Raw genomic sequence first — 20,639 nt, forward strand, 5'->3', positions numbered from 1 at the left:
TTAGTTCCAAAAGAAGCTTCCAAGGCACACACTCCTGTTTTGGTGCCACTGAGGAAGGCTTTTAAGTCCTGCTGACCTATCAGTACAGTTTTCTTCAGAGACAAATGTTCATGGACCTTAGGGATCGGTCTCCCCTTGGAGATCTGGGTAACAATTACTTTACAGGGGAGTAAGGAATCATATCACTCCCCTTCGATCAGTTCTGAAGTTCCTCTTACCTCTCATCTACAGAAATACTGTACTCTTCACTATTGCTATGAGGAGGAGGGTGTGCCGGGGGCGGAGGAAGCAGGTCCGCCCAGTTCATGCCACCCTGTTTTGGTACTTTGGGTGTTCGTGCCCCTTTCTTGTGCCCTTGACTCCCTTGAAAAGAAATAAAATTAGTCTTATATCCAGGCTTTAGGATTTTTCAATTATCCATACATTAATTACTTTCTGTAAACATACCTTATAATTCATATATGTATATAGAGAAAAACATTTTCTTCATTAATATTAAACAGAACTTTGTACAACAGAGATGAACAAGTTAAACTGCAAACTAAATAGCAAAAGAGCAATAAAGCCGTAAGTGAATTTTACAAGTCTTATCATTAATAATGAGTGATCTTCTTATAGCAATTAATTGCACTATGGGTTATCATGGAAAACAAATGAGATGTAGACACATTTTTCTGAAGTTTCTTTCTAGTATTTAATTGCTGGAACCTAAAATACAATATGATACAGATACGATCTATTAGAGTGCCACTGTTGCATTAAATCACTGAATATATATAATTTGTACTTGTCCATTGAAATGTTTTAGGCACAATGAAATTACTAGCTTTCATCAGAAAGGCAGGTGCAGATGAAAATAATTGCTGGAAAAACTAATATAACTAACAAAAGAAGTATAAAAATGATTTTTAAAAAGAAGTGTTGTTAGCCACTGTCTTTATAAAATCATGGCTTAGAGTAAAATGATGTTTCTTGAACATTCTTAGCCGTTGAAAATAGCCCAATTATTCAAGTGCCCCAGTATTCAGATTTCAGATTTGGTAGATTCTTTAAACACAGGTAGTGTCACAGTTTAGAGTATTCATTTTAAAATAACTTGGGTCAAAAGCTATTTTGAGACAAAATGATCTTAATCCTCCTCCTTCAATCGGATACATTTTAGATTGTTATATAAATTATAGACAATGAGTCTATAATTATTTTTCTTGTATGATCCCTTAAATTCAGTGAATTATCTTGGTCTTTTTTTAACCTCCCTGAAACAGCTCCAAGTTACATGGGGGTATGGAACAGGTCACAGTATACTGAATGAGGCTTATTTTTTTAACTCACTTGGGAATTTTCAGTCAAATGGCAGTGTTAAGCCAGACATTCTAGAAATTGGCATGTTACCACACCAAGTGCGGGCTGAGGGACAGGCTGTTATGAGTACACTCTGTGTCTTGTGTGTCTCCCTCCTTTCGTCCTGCACTCAGTTGTCCTGTATTGGAATGGCACACACCTAATGGAACACCTCCCACCATCCTGAGAGGCCTCACATCACAAATCTCTCCTACACCTCATTTGTTTGCTTCTTTCTCTCCCTTAATTACCAACAGATTTCACCTTTTTGCATCTTTTCATCAATATTCACAGAATGCCTAATAATAAATAGCAGCAGACCATCAGGTTCCAGGTATCTAAGCGGAGGGATGGAGAAAGTCAATTGTATATTAACAACCTAGAATCATATTTTTCCCACTAAGTTCTGATTTTCTAAGTGGCTAAGAATTCAAAGATGAAATGGCATGAGATATCAGTATTAAAATATTTTCTATGGTTTTCGCAAGAGTAGATCTTTGAAAAATTTCTATTAATTCGGGGTTTACTTACTCTAAAAAAAAGTCATTTAATAAGCTTTTAATTGTTAAAATAATCAAACAGATAGAATATGAGTAGATGTACAAAGTAAAGAGTTATTTTTAAGTTCTTTTAATTCAAATATGAGCATTTTCATTCATTGATAAAATACAGGCTAGAAAATACCAAATCTGCACCCCTTAGTCAAGGGATGATGGGAAAACACAAATGCCATATTCATTACAAAAGAGGGGTAGAGACACTTGGCTAAAAGCACCTAGCAACAACTTTAATCCAGATGCTCAGAAGTGGTATTTCCACCCTGTCCTGGAGGAACATACTAGAGTCAAGATCAATTGGTTTTGTTCTCATTGTGGTGTGACTTGCCACATGTTAGCTCTAATAGCGAACTGCCTTTAATTAGAAAAGCAGGACTTAAGTACCAGCAAGCTCCCATCTGCAGCCCCTATCAGGAAAACAGCTGGCAAACAGCTGCAACAGCATAAAGACCACAGAGAAGGGGCCTCAATGTGGCTTCTGAGGCACTTACAGACTTAGGTTGGGAGGTGGCTTTATGAGGTTTGAGAGAAAGAACTGAGGAAGAGTAGAGAGAGAAAAAAACGAGGCGGTTTCCTATTGTACCTATCCCATGATAATGGGTCTGAGGCTTTTAATTCTGCTCAAGTGTACTTCAATGTATGTGCTTTTGTAGCCTGATTTCAAATGGTAACATATTTATCAGATCAACTATATGTTCAATAGTTTTTATTATATTTTGGCTGAAAAAAAAAAGTTTCAAATGCCTTTAAAGATGAGTTGATGCTTCTGGCTTTACTCAAGTTCCTCAACAAGGAGGAAAATAGGATCCTCAACCTTTGTTATCAAATAGGACATAAAATGATTTAGTGAGTGTCAGAGACAAAAATCTATGCCTGGAATATACAAATTATATAAAATGACAGACACGTCATATGCACACGAGTCCATTAGCATTCAATTCATACTCTTGAATGTACTGCCTTCTGAAAGGAGATGTTGGCTTTCTCTTTGGTTCCCCTTACTTACCAGATGTACTACTGCCCCGGTCTGAGCTATTGTACGATCCTCCTGTGTTCTGGTCATATGACTGGTTGTATGGGATAGTTGGAGGAATTGCATCATTTGCTCGATAATCTACACATTTCAGATTAAAAAAAAAATTACACATTTATTTTTTTCTTTGTTGCCTTAATCATTTACCAACAATTAGGCCTTTAAACCATCATTTTGATCACTTGCTAAGACGTACGTAAGTTTTCCAGAGGAAACGTCAAGAAAAAATAAAGGCCTTTAAACATGTCTCCTTTATGATTTATAAAATACAAATCCTTTGCATCATCTTCTTTACATGAATCAGACTAAACAAAGGTGTGGGTGTATCCTATGAGGAACTGTTTCCTCTCTTCAAATTAGTTATAAATCAGCTATGACAGAAATCAGGTTGGCTTGACTTCTTATCTTTAAAAATATAGTAACAAAATAACTTTAACATTAAGAAATCAGGAAAATATCACGTCTGTGAATCATAACCGCCCCCCCCCAAAAAAACCCCTAAAACTTGTCAGCAAGCTTATATATAATAAAAAATACCCACGATAAGAAAAAAAGAATCTCAGTGTGCCACAGAAATGCTTCTGCTTACTTAAGCAGAGGGGGGAAATCCAAACGATAAACTTGTCACTGGAATATAATGAGTAATAATCTGTCAGTCTAGTTGCATGATGGGGTCTTTATTATAGTTTGACATACCAAGTTTGTTTACAAGCAGTATAAACAATAAATCAGATCTCTGAAATATTTGTACAATGGACTGTCAGACCTTTCCAAAGTCCACAGTAAAGCCATATACGATAGAGGAATAATGTAATAATAGTTTGAATCCCCACTGTATACTCTATGATTGCACAAACTGTCTTATTCATCTTCGTCAGCCTTTGTCATGAACTTGTGCAAGCGTCTCAATAAATACTCATTGAACTGGATTATTATGCCAACCAAGTGTGTTCTTAAACTTAGAAAAGAGCAGGATGAGTGTGTTATTAAATTAAAACACACAACACTAACTTAATCAAACAAAACAGTGGTCTTAAGCTAACTTTCTGTAATCTCTAACTGTAATGTTTTATTTTCAAAAACAAAAAAAAAACCAAAAAACTGGTCCCAACTCAAACCTAAAGAAAATAAACTTATGTGTTTAATTACCTACAACGAAATGCATCCTTCATCTGGACACTTGTACACAATTGCCTGATCTATTCAAATTAGAGCAATCCCTTTTTTCTTGATGATATAACTTTACAAATCATGTTATTAAAACATTAGCCTGAAGGACTACAAAGAAATCAAATACCTGTCTCTTCAGACTCACACATATTAAAAAGAGAAACATTCCCCTCAGGCCATAAGATACTATTCTGCTGCGACAAGTTAACTCTAAACTCAATTTATTTTAGGTTCTATCCTGACGGACTTCAATCAGGTCAACCAAAGAACTGTAGGTTCTAAAATCATACATTGCAGCAGCCTTGGTAAACACATGAGATAGGAGAAATACAACAAATTGAACCACTTCTCCAGTTCAAGTTTAATTTAATTATTTTTCTCCAGTTTGATATAAAAATGCCATTTGTTTTTATGACCATGTAGAAGCAATTACCTTACATTCTCGAGTGGAAAAAATGGGATCATCTATTTATTTAAAGTGTGAGGTATTGTAATGGCTGTATATCTGCTTTATGAATAAAAGATCGTCTGTCCTATGCAATGCTTCACCTACGATTCAATTTAAATTAATCTCAAAACGACCTGAAAATACTTATATATTATTATAAAATCAATTTCCAGGGTTATTGTTGTGCGAATTAACTCTTTGACAAGGGAAATTCTGAAACCAAAGACATAAGAAAACCTTGGTAGCCAGAGAAGGCCTTCACGTGCTAGTCCCAGACAGGTTTCGGCATGGAGGGCTGAGGGTTAGGGGTACCAAGACAGAAAAGGGTGAGAATGAAGGCACAGCTGTTCACCTTTGTTCAATTTGTTTTGCTCCATGATGTTATACTGAATCGGGGCCACTTCCGGTTTCTGCTGTCCGGGCGGTTTCCAGTGCTTCTCGCTCGAGTCCCCACTGCCGTTGTTCATGTTGTTGCTGAGGTTTGACTGGATGAGCTGGGTGGTGGCATAAGGAGTGGGCTGCCCTGATGGATTGACAAAACGCCCATCCTTCAGATTTGGGCTATTGAAGGTTTTCATCTCATTGATTTTGTTACTAAGGTCCACATCACCATAAATAGTTGACTCAGGGAGCATCAGATTTGTTTGTTTGTTATCCAGTTGGTTGTTATAATTTGCTATACAATCGGCTATGTGCAACGGAGAGGAAAAGGAAAAAGTCATTCTCCATGGTTATTTGTTTAAAATTTTTTTTGTAAGTAGCGTTGTGAGTCACAGTAAAATTATTAAAGAACAAATGGGCTTAAATAAGATCAATAAAAAGGGCCAAGTATTCATATGTACTTTATGATTAAAAATGGAGGAAATAAGAGAATTTATATACAGACTAAAGAGAATTTACATACAGACTAAATAATTTTGAAGTTCTGTTAGTGCTATGTAGTAAATAATTCATCCAATTTGAGATAACTTTTCTTTAACAATTCCACTAATGGGAATTCCACCAAAATAATATATATATGAATATCTTTAGGTGCCAAATTTAAATTCTCTAGTCCGGGGTTAATTGAACTACTTGAAGCTACTAGTTAGCTATCAAAGCAACAGAACGAAGCATAGAAGTTGAGAATCCAAACAAAGAAAAAAACCTCTACCCTCCCATCAAAAAACATAAGAGTTCTATATTTTATAAAATATCTCTACTCAAAAGCTATGAAGAACAGAGGAGTGATAGTAAATAACACTAGGGGGAATTTTATAAGTTCTTCTCTTGGTCACGTAGGATAATCATTGTCAGGCAAAGACGTTAATCATTTTTTTCATGCTTTCATAATGATACCCCAAGAAGTATAAAGTGACAATAATGATGGCAAAACAGGTCATAAATTACCAGGGTAATTTAACCAAATAAAGCCTGAAATAATATTAATTATGCCAACGATCTCAATTTCCTTCTAATTTTCTCTTCATTGAAATATTTGAGAATGGAATAACTGATACAGAGAAATATTTAAAGCCTGCAGTTAAAAATATTAAAACAGCAGGAGGAATTAAAATTAAAACATTTTTAAAATAAAAAAAATCAGTCAAGTTACAATGGTGAAAATACTATTATCTTATTCATGTAGTTATACAGTGGCATTAATATTAACAGGTCACCTTGAAGATTAGTTTTTCAACTGGATATTTAAAAATTATAAATTAACACAGTTGGTAATAAAGATGTAAATATGAAGAGAATCTTAAGAAAATGTTGCAATTTCTCTATAATAGTGAATTCAACTATTTGGCATTTCAATAATAAACGATCCGGAAACAAAGATATTTGATCCATCTGGCCTTTAGCAATTCTAGTTTCTAGGTATGAAGTTTTATTTAATAGTTAAGACATATTATTAAAGGCAATATGGATTTGGCAATCTCATTTTTCTTCCTCAATTTTTCTAAATGAGTGCTATTCAATAGAACTTTCGGAGATGATGGACATGGTCTATTCTGCATTGTACAATACACTAGCCACTAGCACTTGAAATGTGGCTAATAAGAATGAGGAACTGAATTTTAAATTGTATCTTATTTAGTTTAAATTTAAATAGCCACATATAGCCAGAAGCTACCATATTGGACAGCGCAGCTCTACATATTAATTCAAATGAGTACTGTCATTTTTTTTCTCCTATAGGGCTCACTATAGTCTTTCTCTTATTTATAATTATGTATGCGTCTGTCTGGACAACTAGGATATGGACCTCTGGAGAACATGGACTTAGTCACATGGATGTCATATCCATCTCCTTATCCAATGGACACTCGCGACTTCTTTTAGGGTTAAACATACAGATTGCGCTATGATTTGTTCTTTACATTGCATAACATCTTTGTGTAAATGCTATCTTCTATTTCCCTGTTCCTTAATTCCATGGGTTATTTTGCTTCTACCATATCTTTTGATTCTTTACAATTCTCTCAATATTTCCCATATTGTGAATGTTGGGAGATTTTTTTATAAAAAACATTTGTAATTTTTTGTTCAAATACTGCATACTGTACATCCATATTTTACTGTCATGTTTTAGCATGAAAATTTAGCAAACTAATTTACTTAGACATATTTCTGAACCAAAAACACATAATACCAAATAAATTTATGCATACACATCTGCAAAAGATATATATTTCTTATATCCTCAGGATTTATTTCTATACCATAAAAATCTAATACTGAATTTCAGTTAATTTCCATTTAAAACTTTTCATTACTGTTGTACAATTATTATTATCACTGCTATTAAAATAATTTGTTTCACTTTATAGATTTATTGGCATTTCGATTTGTTTTATTCCTCAAATCTTGAAAATAATTAGTTGCAATTAAAAACTGTAACTGCAAACATTCTTATGAAGATGAATATTTTTACATAATTTCACTTTTCCTTTCTTGCTATCTATTCTAGAGATCCTATTCTCCATTCGCCCATTGCATACTGGGAAATTTTTTTGGAGGAGACTGAGGTGTGGAGACAGGGATGGAGAAAATAACTTGAGTCAGTCTAGATTGCTACATGATAGTCAACATTTCTTGAACATGTTGATGAAATTTTCCCTCCCCATGTAGGGAGAGAGAAAGAAATGTATCTCTTTTGGACTAGTTCCTCACAATGTGTCTACATATCAAGATGTCTCTAACCTGGGCGACTGTAGGTGGTCAGGTTGCTATCGCTGTTCCCACTCCCGGCTGTACAGCAATTGATGGAACAGTCATTGTGATTGTTGCCAGTATTAGGCCACGTGTCTGCCAGCCAGGGCTGTGCGGCAGGCTCGCTGATGTTAAGAAGTCCTGGTCTAAAGAAAAAAAAAATAGATATTAAACATGTTATATAAATAACAAATAATATTTCCCATTCAGAATTCCAACAAACTCTTCATTCCATTATGCTCACAAATAATTTGGTCAACTGTCCTGAATGATATTATTCCTTTTATTTACAGACAAGGCAGCTGTAACATAATGTGCTGGGATGTGCCACAGTTTATATAGCCTTAACTTTGTAAACTGGCAGAGATGAGCTCCGGACTTAAAATATTGTACCATTTGCAGTGCTCTACTCCACCTTCAGTCACAGTAACTGAAAATCCAACACAAAATATAAAAATATGGATCCATAATATTTTTAGTGTTTTAATAGCTTAAAGAATACCATAATTAAGACAGTTTGTATTTCTTCATTTATGACCCCTTAAAAAAAATCATGATTCTTCTCACTTCATGAAGACATGGAACAAGCTCCTTTGCTCAGACAATAGATATTAATACTCCACAGTAAGCATATTTGCATATTTTCTTTCAAAAATGATGTTTCACAAATAGCGAGTTTGAGGCTCTGTGACATTTTGCAAAGAGCCTCATCAATGCTTCAGTGCAGAGTGGTGTTAAGTTGTCAACATTTTCCAATGGGGACAATGTAAAATGCCAAAAATCTCTACATAAACAAAGAAAAGCTACTGAATTAAATCTGGTAAAACAAAGATGTCCACCATAAGAAATATTAGTGTTCATGTTTTTTAAGCATACCAGATGTCAATCCTCTCTCATTGTGCGTTGGGAATGCAAAGCACATCAGCAATTATTAATGGAGGCCCTGGACTACCAGCGCTGAATACGCAGACTGGAGTCCAAGACCAGCAATCCTAACTTCCTTTTCCAACACTGATTCCATTTGAAAACTCAGCAAAAGAGGTGTTTGATGCATGATGTGCTGTCAGATCCACAATAAGCAGACTGGGACTACACATTCTACAAAGATTGTCTTCATGGCTTCCTTTTCTTTGCAATACTTATGTTTCTCATTTACCTGGGAAGCAAGTATGTGAAATTCCACTCACCATGGTTCCTATTCTGACAGATAGTCAACCCAGGAAGCTTACTATGAAAATGATGGTTATTTGAGAAATAAGTCACTTCAAATGAAGACTATGAATTTATAATTTATATATCTGTACCCATAAGTACGAGGTCTGACAATTAAGTTTGCAAACTTGTTGCAACAGTGTTGCTATCAGATGGATTATTCATTATGAATTTGTACCAACTGGACAAACAGTTAACCAAGTTTACTATTTGGAAGTGCTGAAAGGGCTGGGTGAAAAAGTCAGATGACCTGAACTTTTTGCCAACAATTCATGGCTCTTGCATCACGACAATTCACAGGCTTACACGGCACTGTCTGTGAGGGAGTTTTTAGCCAGTAAACAAATAACTGTATTGGAACATCTTCCCTACTCACCTGATCTGGCCCCCAATGGCTTCTTTCTTTACCCAAAGATAAAGGAAATACTGAAAGGAAGACATTTTGATGACATTCAGGACATCAAGGGTAATAAATATGAGAACAGCTCTGATGGGCATTTCAGAAAAAGAGTTCCAAAATTGCTTTGAAGGGTGGACTAGGCACTGGCGTTGGTGCATAGCTTCCCAAGGGGAGTACTTAGAAGGTGACCATAGTGATATTTAGCAACGAGGTATGTAGCACTTTTTTTTTTAGAATAAGTTTGCAAACCAAATTGTCTGACCTTCGTGTGGTGTGTGTGTGTGTGTGTGTGTGTGTGTGATAAAAATTAATATTTACTGTTTGCTTACAATGTATGAGGCATTCTTCTTTTGTCTTTACAGATATCAATTCATTTAATTCTCACAAAATTTCTACAAGGTAGTTACTATTACTATTCAGATTTTATAGATAAGGAAACAGAGAGGTGAAGAAACTTGTATGTGGTTATACAAAGTGAGTGGGAAAACTGGGATTCAAACTGAGGTAGTCTGGCTCTAGAATTTGCATTTTAACCCAGGGTGCTATATACCCAGATATTAGAGAGCGCTGACAGTGCCTCAAGCCCTCAAACACTGTTAATAAAAGCAAGAGTGGGGAATATATCGGAAGTCTTGAAATTCTCAATAAAGCTGTTAAAACTGAGCAAGCTTATTATTAAGATTGTTGATAAAAACATGCTTTGAAGAGCAATGTTGCTGAACTCTTGAAATTTGAAAGATATAAATGCAAGCTGTATCACAGATATCTGGAGCCTTTGAAATAAATGTGACTTTAGAAATTCTGCATCCAATAATCTTTTAACTTTCCATTTTTATTTTCTCTTGAACTTAAACCATGTGTGTTATCACTATAGAAGTTATTAAAAATAAGTCTCCATATTTGACACTGTAGAGATATTATGGGATGTTTTAAGTATGTATCAAGTGGAAATTTTCCACAGCCTGTCTTACATATTTCAAAAGGAATAGACAATGTTTTTATGCTACTATGATTCCCTCAGAAAAAAATGCCTTTAAAGTGAATGTTTTGATATCATCACAGGCTGAAACAACTTTTCATATGTGCGGGTGATTTCCAACAGGAAGTAGGATTAACAATTCACATCCCAGATTTCAGTTTAGACTTGCATTTGGAATGCTAATTATTTAGGGAAGAAGGTTAAGGATGATTACCAGCTCACAATGAAGCTTAAAATGCCATGTGTGTATTTCAGAGGTCTTTGAGCAAGTCAAGGTCATATGTAACTACTCTGATAAGGGTGTTAGGGTCTTTTTAAACTGATAATCTTCACACTATCTTTATGCATTTAAGATGATCTAGTGTGTATGAAACAGATTTAGCTGCCCAGCAATAAGAGATGAAGCAGAAGCAAAACACAGTGCTGGTTGGAGTGATTAATATGTGTCTGAAATATTATATAATATTATATATGTTAGTTGTTATAGTTCCATACTAACATATCTGAGGTTTGCTTATTTCTTCCTTATCTTTGAAAAGACAGTATTATCAGGGAAAGGAAGACACTTGGGCTCGCAAAAAACAAATCTATCTTATAGTTTATACTAAGGGAATAGATTTGTGTCACAAAGGAAAAGAGGGAAAATTCACTTAAATAATTTTTTGGCAGTTACCTTCAACCCCTCCATTCCTCCTATTCTAGATATTCTAATCATTTACTCTAGACCAGCGGTTTTCAACCTTCCTAATGCCACGACCCCTTAATACAGTTCCTCATGTTGTGGTGACCCCCAACCATAAAATTATTTTCGTTGCTACTCTATAACTGTAATTTTGCTACTGTGATGAATCGTAATGTAAATATCTTTTTGTTTTCCGATGGTCTTAGGTGACCCCTGTGAAAGGGTCATTCGACCCCCAAAGGGGTCGCGACCCACAGGTTGAGAACCGCTGCTCTAAAACAAACCAACAAACCCCTATTTGAGCTCCTAAATCACAAAATATTAGAGGGTCCAGGAATTGGGGGAAATGGTGAGAGGCTGGCTGTAAAGGTTGCTTATAGGTTGGCTCCTCTTTCCATTGATAGCTGTAAAGGGTTTTAAAGCCAGGGAGAAGGGAGGGACAGACCTAAGAGTGCCAGTAATTTATAGAGAAGCAAGGCCTGAGCTTGGTTACTTCCTCACACCACGCTGCTAGGAGATGTGGTATTGGCATTCTCCACCTGGTGAGCCTGGCTTCCCTACTAACTTTTTCAGACTTTCTTTGCTGTTTCCTGGTTTATGCAATGGTTCAGATTTTAAGTAGATTTTTAGAAACAAAGGTGACTGGGATATTTGAGGTAAGAAAAACAAATAAATAGGAACAGCTATTTAATATTTCCACGATCCTCCCCTGGATTACATCCCATGTCCTTTGTTTTTTTCAAGTTAAAAAAAGGTGTCTTTGTTTACCAAAATCCTCAATCTCTCGCTTTCCTGAGAATAGCTACATTTACAATTTTGAAAACTAGAAGAAATTTCTAGTTTTGTTTTTTTCCTTTATTAGAGTAAAATGCCCACCCCCCCATATTATCTCCAAAGTCATTGAAGACTCAAACTCAGGCCTTCTGACTTTCATTTTTTTAATAGCTTACTCATTTCCTTCCTTCCTTAGATACTTTCTGATATTTTCAATGTTCAATAATCCGCATATTACATTTACTGACATAATTCAATACATTATATTTATTGCATTACAAAAAAATCATGTATTTAATTATTAATAAATTATTTAGCCAATATACTCCAGGATCTCACGATTTATTATGACAACCACATAAGTCAGGAGTTGGCAAACTCCTTCTCTAAGGGGTCAGATAGGAACCATGTCAGGCTTTGCAGGCCATATATTTTCCATTGTAACTGCTCAGCTCTGCCCCGTAGTGGAAAGGCAGAGACACTCTGTAGACAAATGAGTTTGGCTGTATTCCTATAAAACTCTTATTTACAAAACCAGGTGGTAGACCTAACTTGGCCCAAGAGCCATAATTTACTGACCCCTGGTATTTACAAAAGATAATTGCATTACCTCACATTAGGTGTTGTGGTATTTACACAGCACAATGTTTATAGAGGAAGCAGCAGGTAAACCTCTGCAAACTGACTAGGGGAGGGGAACAGACTCCAGACTGATGTCCTAAGGACACACAGGACAATGCAATACTGGCGAATGGCAGTTGGGTGGCAGGGTGTGGCTCACAGAGGAGGGACGTGGACCAGCAAAGCCCAAGAGGTTGTGGGCTTCCTGTGCTCAGCCCAATTTGGATATTTTAAACACGGTGGGTTCTACTGAACATGGAATCTTCAGCAGGTCGGAGACATGATCAATGTTTGCATTTCAAAATATCATTCTGGCTAATATCACATCCAGTGGGCAAAGGGACTTAACTCACAGGAAGTCATGCAAATAAAGGCAGATGAAGGTGGGGCTTCTGGGAGCTTGTGACAGATTAGGCAAGGGAGAACAAGGGTGTGGGGCGAAACAATACAGTGATGGTGACGAGGGTAAAAGGAATGATCAACATGAAGTAGTCATGGATGCAGCCAACGGGATGACCAGAACATTCTGACTTAGGTGTCAATAACCAAATGAGGTGGGGGGTCTAGGGAGGGCTCACTGAGTCTGAGGTGCCTGAGGGAAACCAGCGTTTACGGGATGGACATGAGAGAAGCGAATGCAGGAGTTTGGTTCACTTCTCATTGTCTGACTACACTGGGTCACAGGACACACACACACACACACACACACACACACAAACACGGCTAGGAAGTGACACCTCTTTCTAATGCTCTCCTGATCCCTCTTTTTGTTCTACTTTTTCCATAGTTCTCATCAATAGTTAATACTACAGCGTTGACTTATTTTTAATGTTTATTATTTATCTTCTGTCTCCCTTGTTAAATGTAAGGTTCACAAGGACAGAAATTGCTACTGACTTTGCTCGCTGATACATGTCAAGCAACTAGAACAGTGCCCATCACATGTTGGGTGTTCGATAAACATGTGTGATGAATAAATAAGTTTACAATTGTGTATATAGCTGTCATTTTGATCGCAGACTCGAAGATCTTTATTTAACTGTTGCCTCTGTAACAGTCCAGCATCTTTTAACATTTCATTTGGTATTTGACATAAATTTGTTTCCCTGCTCTTCTATTTTTTAATTTACAAGGTTAATTCTGTTAGCGATCTACTGAGCTTTCCAAATGGATAGAAATTTCAAGGAACTGTGTTATTTTTCAGCCCTGCCGTTGAAACTAGCATTTAGTTCCTATGGGTCCCTGCAATTATTTTCTATTTGATAATTTGGTCTACCTAGGTGGTCAACTGCTTCACAGCACAAACCAGAATATATACGTATATTGTGTGTGTGTGTGTGTGTGTGTATGTGTCCGCGTGCACACATATGCGTCTGTGCCCGTGCCCATGCCCATCGGCTGCTGCAGAACATATAGAAGATGCTCAATAAGCACTTTCCTATGCTGTGATTAATGAGAAAGAGAAGTCTATAGTCATGATTATACCAGGTAGAGAGGTGGTTATATAGTAGGGCGTTCCAGATTTATTCAGGAGAGAATGTTCTCATGCCAAAGGCTGTTTCATGAATGCCTGGGCTATGACTTAGATGAAATTCCCCTGGATGCAAAAACGTGCCCCGGTTCAATTCCTCAATCGAGTGGATTTATTCCTTGTGAAGACCTTCCTAGCTTTTGGGCCTTTCAGTAGCTGGCTTTGTTTCGTGGGTATGAAAACAGGAAGCTAGCAGCAGTGCTCAGGAAAGAAAAGATTAGTACTTGCTGCCAAATACGTGCAGAATTGGTTAAAAGTGGTCAACGTTTTCTTTCAAATCAAATCATTCTTTGTCATCTAAATTCAGTAACTTTGTCATCAGACAGTATGCTCCTCGGATTTAGGAATGATGTCTTACTCATTTTTGTCTTTTCCAGTAGAAACCACATTATATATTGGTGCATATCAGGATACTCAATAAGTTAATTGAACTTGAATTATAAAATGGTTTTTGTTGGAAAGTCTTTTTTTCTGATACCTTAAGCAAGACGTTACTGTTTTTGAAAAAAAAAATCATATTATTGTAGAAAATCCCAAAGCGTGGCTGATGTAACATTATCTTATTTTCAGCCCTTTCAAGCTGCTTGTCACATCAATTTGTGATTTCCCTGTGAATATATAAAGTTCACTGAGTAATAATTCCAAAAAAATCATAAATATAGGATTGAGGTTCATTTTAATTAGAGAAGAGAAATCTCTGTGTTAACAAGCTACCTAGATTTCTTCTTGTATTTCAACGTGTTTCCCTGCAAATAGAGCTGAACTACGCTGAATTCATGACAAAAACAAACATAACGTAACAACTTATGAGCAAATGCTGTGTTCAGCAGGATTTCAAATGAACACTTTTTCTTTGATAGTATCTGCTAACTTGCTATATTTCTTAATCTTCATAAATGCCATCACTTAATTACTTTAACTCCTTTTAATCATCTGCTAAATCAGCAAGTCTGTCTTTCCCGGTGAAAGTGCGCCCTCTGGTGATCACCGACCAAGATGCAACAGCTCCAATCACCTGCGTTTATGTGCGGACAAGCTTGGTTCCACAGCACAGTGGAATGGAGCATTTCTAGAAGATTTGAACAAATTTCACCTTGCAGTTAAACCCTTTAAGCAAAAATAGTAATGTCATCAAGGGGTATCTGGAATTCTCCTTAGGCTCTACAAAACAAGCAAGATAATTACCTCCCTCCACTGCTCACAGCTTCGCCTCCTCTCTGATAAGTTACTAGAATATTACAAAAAAGAAAACAAAGAAGAGATTAATAGACATTTATATCTGTATATCAAAAGCTATTACATTTATGAACATCTTTCTAATACGGAATGCATTCTTCCTTTCCATTTATAGAAGCAATGCAAAAGTCATCACAGGAAGTGGCAGATTTCTGATTCAACCAGTATTTTTTTTAAGATTGTAGAGAATTAAACATAAGTTATTCTTACTTTCTTAATGTGCCAACAAGGTTGAGAACTAAGCAAAAGCAAACTTCAGTACATTCTTATTAAATATAACTATTATACATTTGTACATTCCCATTCCCATAGATTTACATTTATTATTAGATCATATAATTTCATGAATTTACATAAGTGGAATTTTAAATCTGGGGGAAGCATCCTTATTAGGCTACTTTCCCAGAAGGACAAGTACCAGGAAGACAAAGATAAATGTTAAAATAAACCTTCCCTCTCTCCACACACAAAGATGTATGCGAAGCTGTGACTATCAATTAACATGACCTGTTTTTATGGTAGCCTGTAGAAAGGCCTTTCTCACTGTGTTTTCATTAGACATGTATACACAGCGAAAATGTATTTTAATGCTCTCGAAAGCATTCTCTGCTTAATAAATTATCAGTATAAAAATTTAGCCATAATAAAACAAGATTTGCACACAGGCAAGGGGTTAAGAAGATGAGCTTTTCTGTAAATACAGACACATTTTCTAAGAGGAAATGTGTTTCTAAAAGCTGCCAAATTCTGCTGCTTAGAAGAACTCCAAACTGGGAGTCTGTTAAGGAGAGATAACTGCTTCCAGTGATTACAATAACTGGATTAAAAACGGGGAGGCAACACTCCAGGTGCAGCTTCTACGAAAGGTGATATGACAGAAGAGGACCCACATTGAAAGAAACTGCACAGAACAGAGTATTAGGATTCTGACTCAGGGAACATGAAAAGTTTTATCTGTTGCATGTGCTGGATGTTTTGGTTCCCTTTAAGAATGTTGATTCTATGGACAGAATTGAAAGGGAGAGAAATTGGTGTTGGAAAACCTGAAGGCTTAAGTTAAGGAAAAGTGCACTGCCGAGTATGAAATAATCAATAAGATCATTAGCATGTTAAATCATGCTGAGGGCAGAAACAGTGTGTCTATCTAATGAAACACATGCATACGAGGCTAAGGCAACGTGGATTCGTGAATAAATCACTGCACTGAATGCATGAAAAAGTAACACCAACCATTTCTACTTCAAATGCATGCCTGACATGAGTAAATAAAGTATTGTATTCCATTTAAGTCCTTTCCCCCAACTTACTGCAGAAAATGAATTAAAAACAGAAACACAATAGTACGACACATGCCAAACTAACAAAGGAAAGGAGGAGGGTAAGTGCAAATATATACCTGTTGGTGTGAAGGTAAAAGACGGGACTGAAAAATCAAAACAAAATATAAACCAGTTATTAAGCTGAAGAGAGAAAGGGAACATATCACATTAGTATAAATCAAGCAGACAGCTGAACATAAAACAAATGTAAATAACTAAGCCAGTGGTTCTGACATTCTGATATATGAATACAATCAAATCTGAGGTTACAAAAAGGAGCTTGTCTCTACAGGTACCATTTTGAAGTGTCTGACATTCTAGTGTGGAGGGGAATTAGGCTGGGTTAGCCTGTGAATGACCCTGCATTTAGTAACACAGATCTAGCTCATGGCTTTAGTACAAACAGGAATCCTCTACTATGAATCATTTCCAAACATTGGATGATGGATGCTTAAACAAGTATTATTAGGGGCTTGCTTGAACTTTATCTAGAAATCTGAAAGTAAAGGCTTATTAAAGTGGACTAATAGGTATACTTAAGTATTCATAATTAAGAGAGAGAGACAGAGATAGAGACAGATTGAGGGTAGGAAAAAGACAGACAGAGAAAAGAGAGAGAAAAGAGAGAGAGAGAGAGAGAGAGAGAGAGAGAGAGAGAGAGAGAGAGAGAGGAGAAAGAAAGCATAAGAGGAATGAAGGAAAGTAGGAAGGCGGAAAGAAGGAAAGGAGGGAGAGAGGGACGAAGAAAGGAAGGATTGGAACAAAGAGAACCATAAAATTGAACTCTTTCACTGCCAAGTTAGTGCCTGACACCTTATAATATAAACAATGTAATACTACATTTTTATCATCATAGAAATTTGTGAAGGGTCAGAAGAAATGGGGAGTTTTAAACTTGATCTATTACAGTTTATATTTAGAAGCTTTCTAGGAGTATGCTGATCATTTGTTTTTAATGCCACACTCTAGAAATTAAACAATAGAACAATCATGTCCCTCTGAAAACCTTCACTCTTTGCACTTATAAATCGTAATCTAATCAATAATGCCTGAAATTGAGCTGTAGACCTCAAAAGTAGCATCCTTGCCTCCCCCACTTTTCCTATCTTCTCTCATTCCTGAGTGTCGGATAACACTAGAGCTATGTCCATGTCATTTCATAGAGGATGGAGGCTGACTTATTTTCCAAGTTCTTCACGTTAATTTAAAGTAAAACTGCCCTTATAAGGAAAGCAAGGCAATGCACATAGCTCCCTTGAAGACTTAAGTTTTCTTTTAAGAAATCCCTAAGACACACAAACTGGAATACTGATTAGCTATCATGGATCAAAAAGCTGCCCAAAATGTATTTTCCACTTCACACTTGACCATCTGCAAGAAATTTACTTTAGGATTAGAGCATTTGGGGTTGCAAACCAGAATGCTATAGCATCCTTTACAACTGTCACTTCTTACCAAACCATTTTATCTCTGAGCTAATTAGAGAGAACAAAAAACCAAAAACCTCAATGCTGTACTACCCAATTTATACACTGGCCTTCGTTTGCAGCACAGCAGTCTCTGTCTTAATAATCTATTGTGTTTTTCTTTCATTCGGCTCTTTTCAGATAGTCAATGTAATTTAGCTACAATAAAAAATTGAGAACCATAGTAACAAGTCTTCATAAGAAAAGGTACATTTGAAAGTAAAGCTATTCAAGCAAGAATAGAGTGCCTGAACATGGATTTGCCGGCACAAGGACATAGGGAAAATAGAAAGGTCCTTGTCAGTACTCCTAGCTAACTGCTAACCCCAGTTGAAGGAATTGAAGCAGAGATGAAAAGAGGCCAGTCTCAATGCAATTTTTATAGCATATACACTGAAGAACAACTTAATTTTCAAAGCTTCTGATAATATAATAAACTCTTTTTACCCAGAGTTGCTGGTGCACTGTGTGAATGCATGTGGACGGGGTTTGGGGGGGACGACTGAGTGTTCTAGCAGACGGCACCCCCTACAAATAAATGCAGGGGCAAAATGCTCACTATTATTACCCAGTCACACTCTGACTTGATGGATTACAAGTCAATAGGCTCTCTTACATTTATTTCTTTAAAATACGTCCCTTCCTTTTTTTTTCTTATTACCAGCATTGTTTTTTGGCATAGACAATTTAGGATTTTATGATGCACTTTTTTTGTTTGTTTTAATTGCATAAAAACAGAATGATTTTAAAAAGTGCTGACAAGGCAAAATAAGGAAAGCGGACTCAAATGTTCACCAATTACATTTGTAATTATGTTCTATGATTTCTGCTTAAACACAAGCTAGTTAAAAAGACAATGATATTAGTTTAATAGGTTTTGCAGAAAGAGCACATAGGCACTGCCAGCATGCTTAAAGTACATTAGTAAAGGAAAAGAAACAGAAGGGAAGAGGGTTTCATTTCCCATATTTGGATTTCAAGACAATATAGAGCATTACATTGTCACTACACAGCTATGGCGCTTCCTCACAATGAGAAACACAGGATTCCTGGGGAATTCCAGAGGCGACAGCTATATGTTAATTAGTCACTTTTCCTCCTTCAAATCCGATTTCAAAACACAACTCCCCAAATCTTGCCCCTTTCCCACTCCACAACACAGACACCCACAAATCCCTTCTTTGCATTGTTCTTCAGTCAAAGGTTTTATACGGTAACACATGTCCCTGACATCATTCTACTTTGTACACATAATGAGCACCAGCCCTACATGCAGTAACCTCCAAGCCCTCACTTTCCATTTCATAGGCAGGGATACTGACATTTTACTTCATCTCTAGAGGACACATCTGAAAAAAAAACATATTTAAGGATGATAATGCTAGGGCAAATGCACGTACATGAAGAGATTGCTGTGCAGCCACGGGCAAGATGTACAGTGATTCATTTTTACAGTATGGGTAACGAATGTGTGCTGACTCTTTCTTGCCAAGCCCTCTTGTGACCGAGAGCACAAATATTTTAGACCGCTGTCCCAGAGTGTTTTACAAGTGTGGAGGGACTTTCAATAGAACTTGTTCATTGAGGAAAGTTCTAGCTAGCATTACAAATTCTGACTTTGCCATATACTTGGTCACAGAAATGACTTGACCAAGACATGTAGGAAACGTTCAAGTAAGAAATATGCAGACATACGTTTTTTTAAGAATGGTGATGGTGGGGGAGGGGATATGCTTTTGGTAATTCTCTTTCAATTTGCATTGCGGCAAAGCAAAAGTGTGGCCTTAACTTAGTCATAGGCCCTATAATTAGGGCGAATGTATCATTTGTCATCCAGACCAGGACAATTCTGAGAGCAAAAGGAGCACTGTAAATAATTTAGTTAAACTAAAGACATACTTGGGACTATCCCTGGAAAACTGGGATTTACAGTCACTCCACCTGGAGCCCAGATCTGAGGCCCAGAATTGATGAATATATTTGGGGCAGAGGGAGGGTTACCTGTCTGACAGTGCTAACACATCTCCTCAGAGAATAAAAAATACAAATCATCAATCTACAGACTTTAAGGATATGTGGCAAAGGTGTCTGTGAAATACCTTGGCATGTTCAATTCATCCACAAAACTGTAAATAATAGCAGGCAAGTAAACTTTCTCTTCTAAAACTGTAAACATATTTGTAATGAAATCACCATCATTAATAGTATATGCTCGTAGGTAGTCAACTCTGCAACGTTGAATACAACAAAAAAGTACTAAGCCTCATCTTGCTGCAAACGGAAGGACACCATTCAATCATGCATTCCACATTTACTAAAAAATGACTATTTTATAAACAATCATAAAAATAATGATTCTTACAAATACTCTCTTTAGCTTCAGAATGGTTACCACCACCACCATTGAAAGTTTGTATGTATAATTCCTGTGACAAGAAGGCTAAAACATTTTCCTGGGGAATATAAATCAATGAAGTCATTCCCTAAGAAAACAAGGGATTGGTAGGGCAACCAAGGGCAGACTTACCGTGGTGAAATATATTTGAAAAGAACTGGGCCTGAAACTGATGGGCCCTCTTCAGAGCACTGCTACCCAACAGGATTTCATATGCAGCTATCGCCATAAACTAAAAGCACTTTTGAAAATCTTTATATATTACAATAATTTAATACAG

The 20,639-nt window shown here is 36.4% G+C and overlaps 1 protein-coding gene across 10 annotated transcripts in view; it reads right to left on the reverse strand.

Annotated features, from left to right (window-relative positions):
- ROBO1 (roundabout guidance receptor 1) overlaps window positions 1–20,639 on the reverse strand; it is a 1,209,462-nt gene that overhangs the window by 31,757 nt on the left and 1,157,066 nt on the right. For 6 of the 10 annotated variants that reach the window (XM_019661598.1, XM_019661595.1, XM_019661594.1 and 3 more), the window contains 6 exons: window positions 16,576–16,602; window positions 15,129–15,171; window positions 7,736–7,890; window positions 4,902–5,237; window positions 2,905–3,012; window positions 219–363 (listed from right to left, as the gene is read on the reverse strand). In XM_019661598.1, coding sequence (XP_019517143.1) covers window positions 219–363; window positions 2,905–3,012; window positions 4,902–5,237; window positions 7,736–7,890; window positions 15,129–15,171; window positions 16,576–16,602 — 814 coding nt within the window. The remainder of the gene's footprint in view (window positions 1–218; window positions 364–2,904; window positions 3,013–4,901; window positions 5,238–7,735; window positions 7,891–15,128; window positions 15,172–16,575; window positions 16,603–20,639) is intronic. The other 4 variants (XM_019661596.1, XM_019661602.1, XM_019661603.1 and 1 more) reach the window with 3 other exon arrangements.

This window comes from Hipposideros armiger, unplaced genomic scaffold, assembly GCF_001890085.2.
Source record: "Hipposideros armiger isolate ML-2016 unplaced genomic scaffold, ASM189008v1 scaffold_355, whole genome shotgun sequence".
Lineage (NCBI taxonomy): Eukaryota > Metazoa > Chordata > Mammalia > Chiroptera > Hipposideridae > Hipposideros > Hipposideros armiger.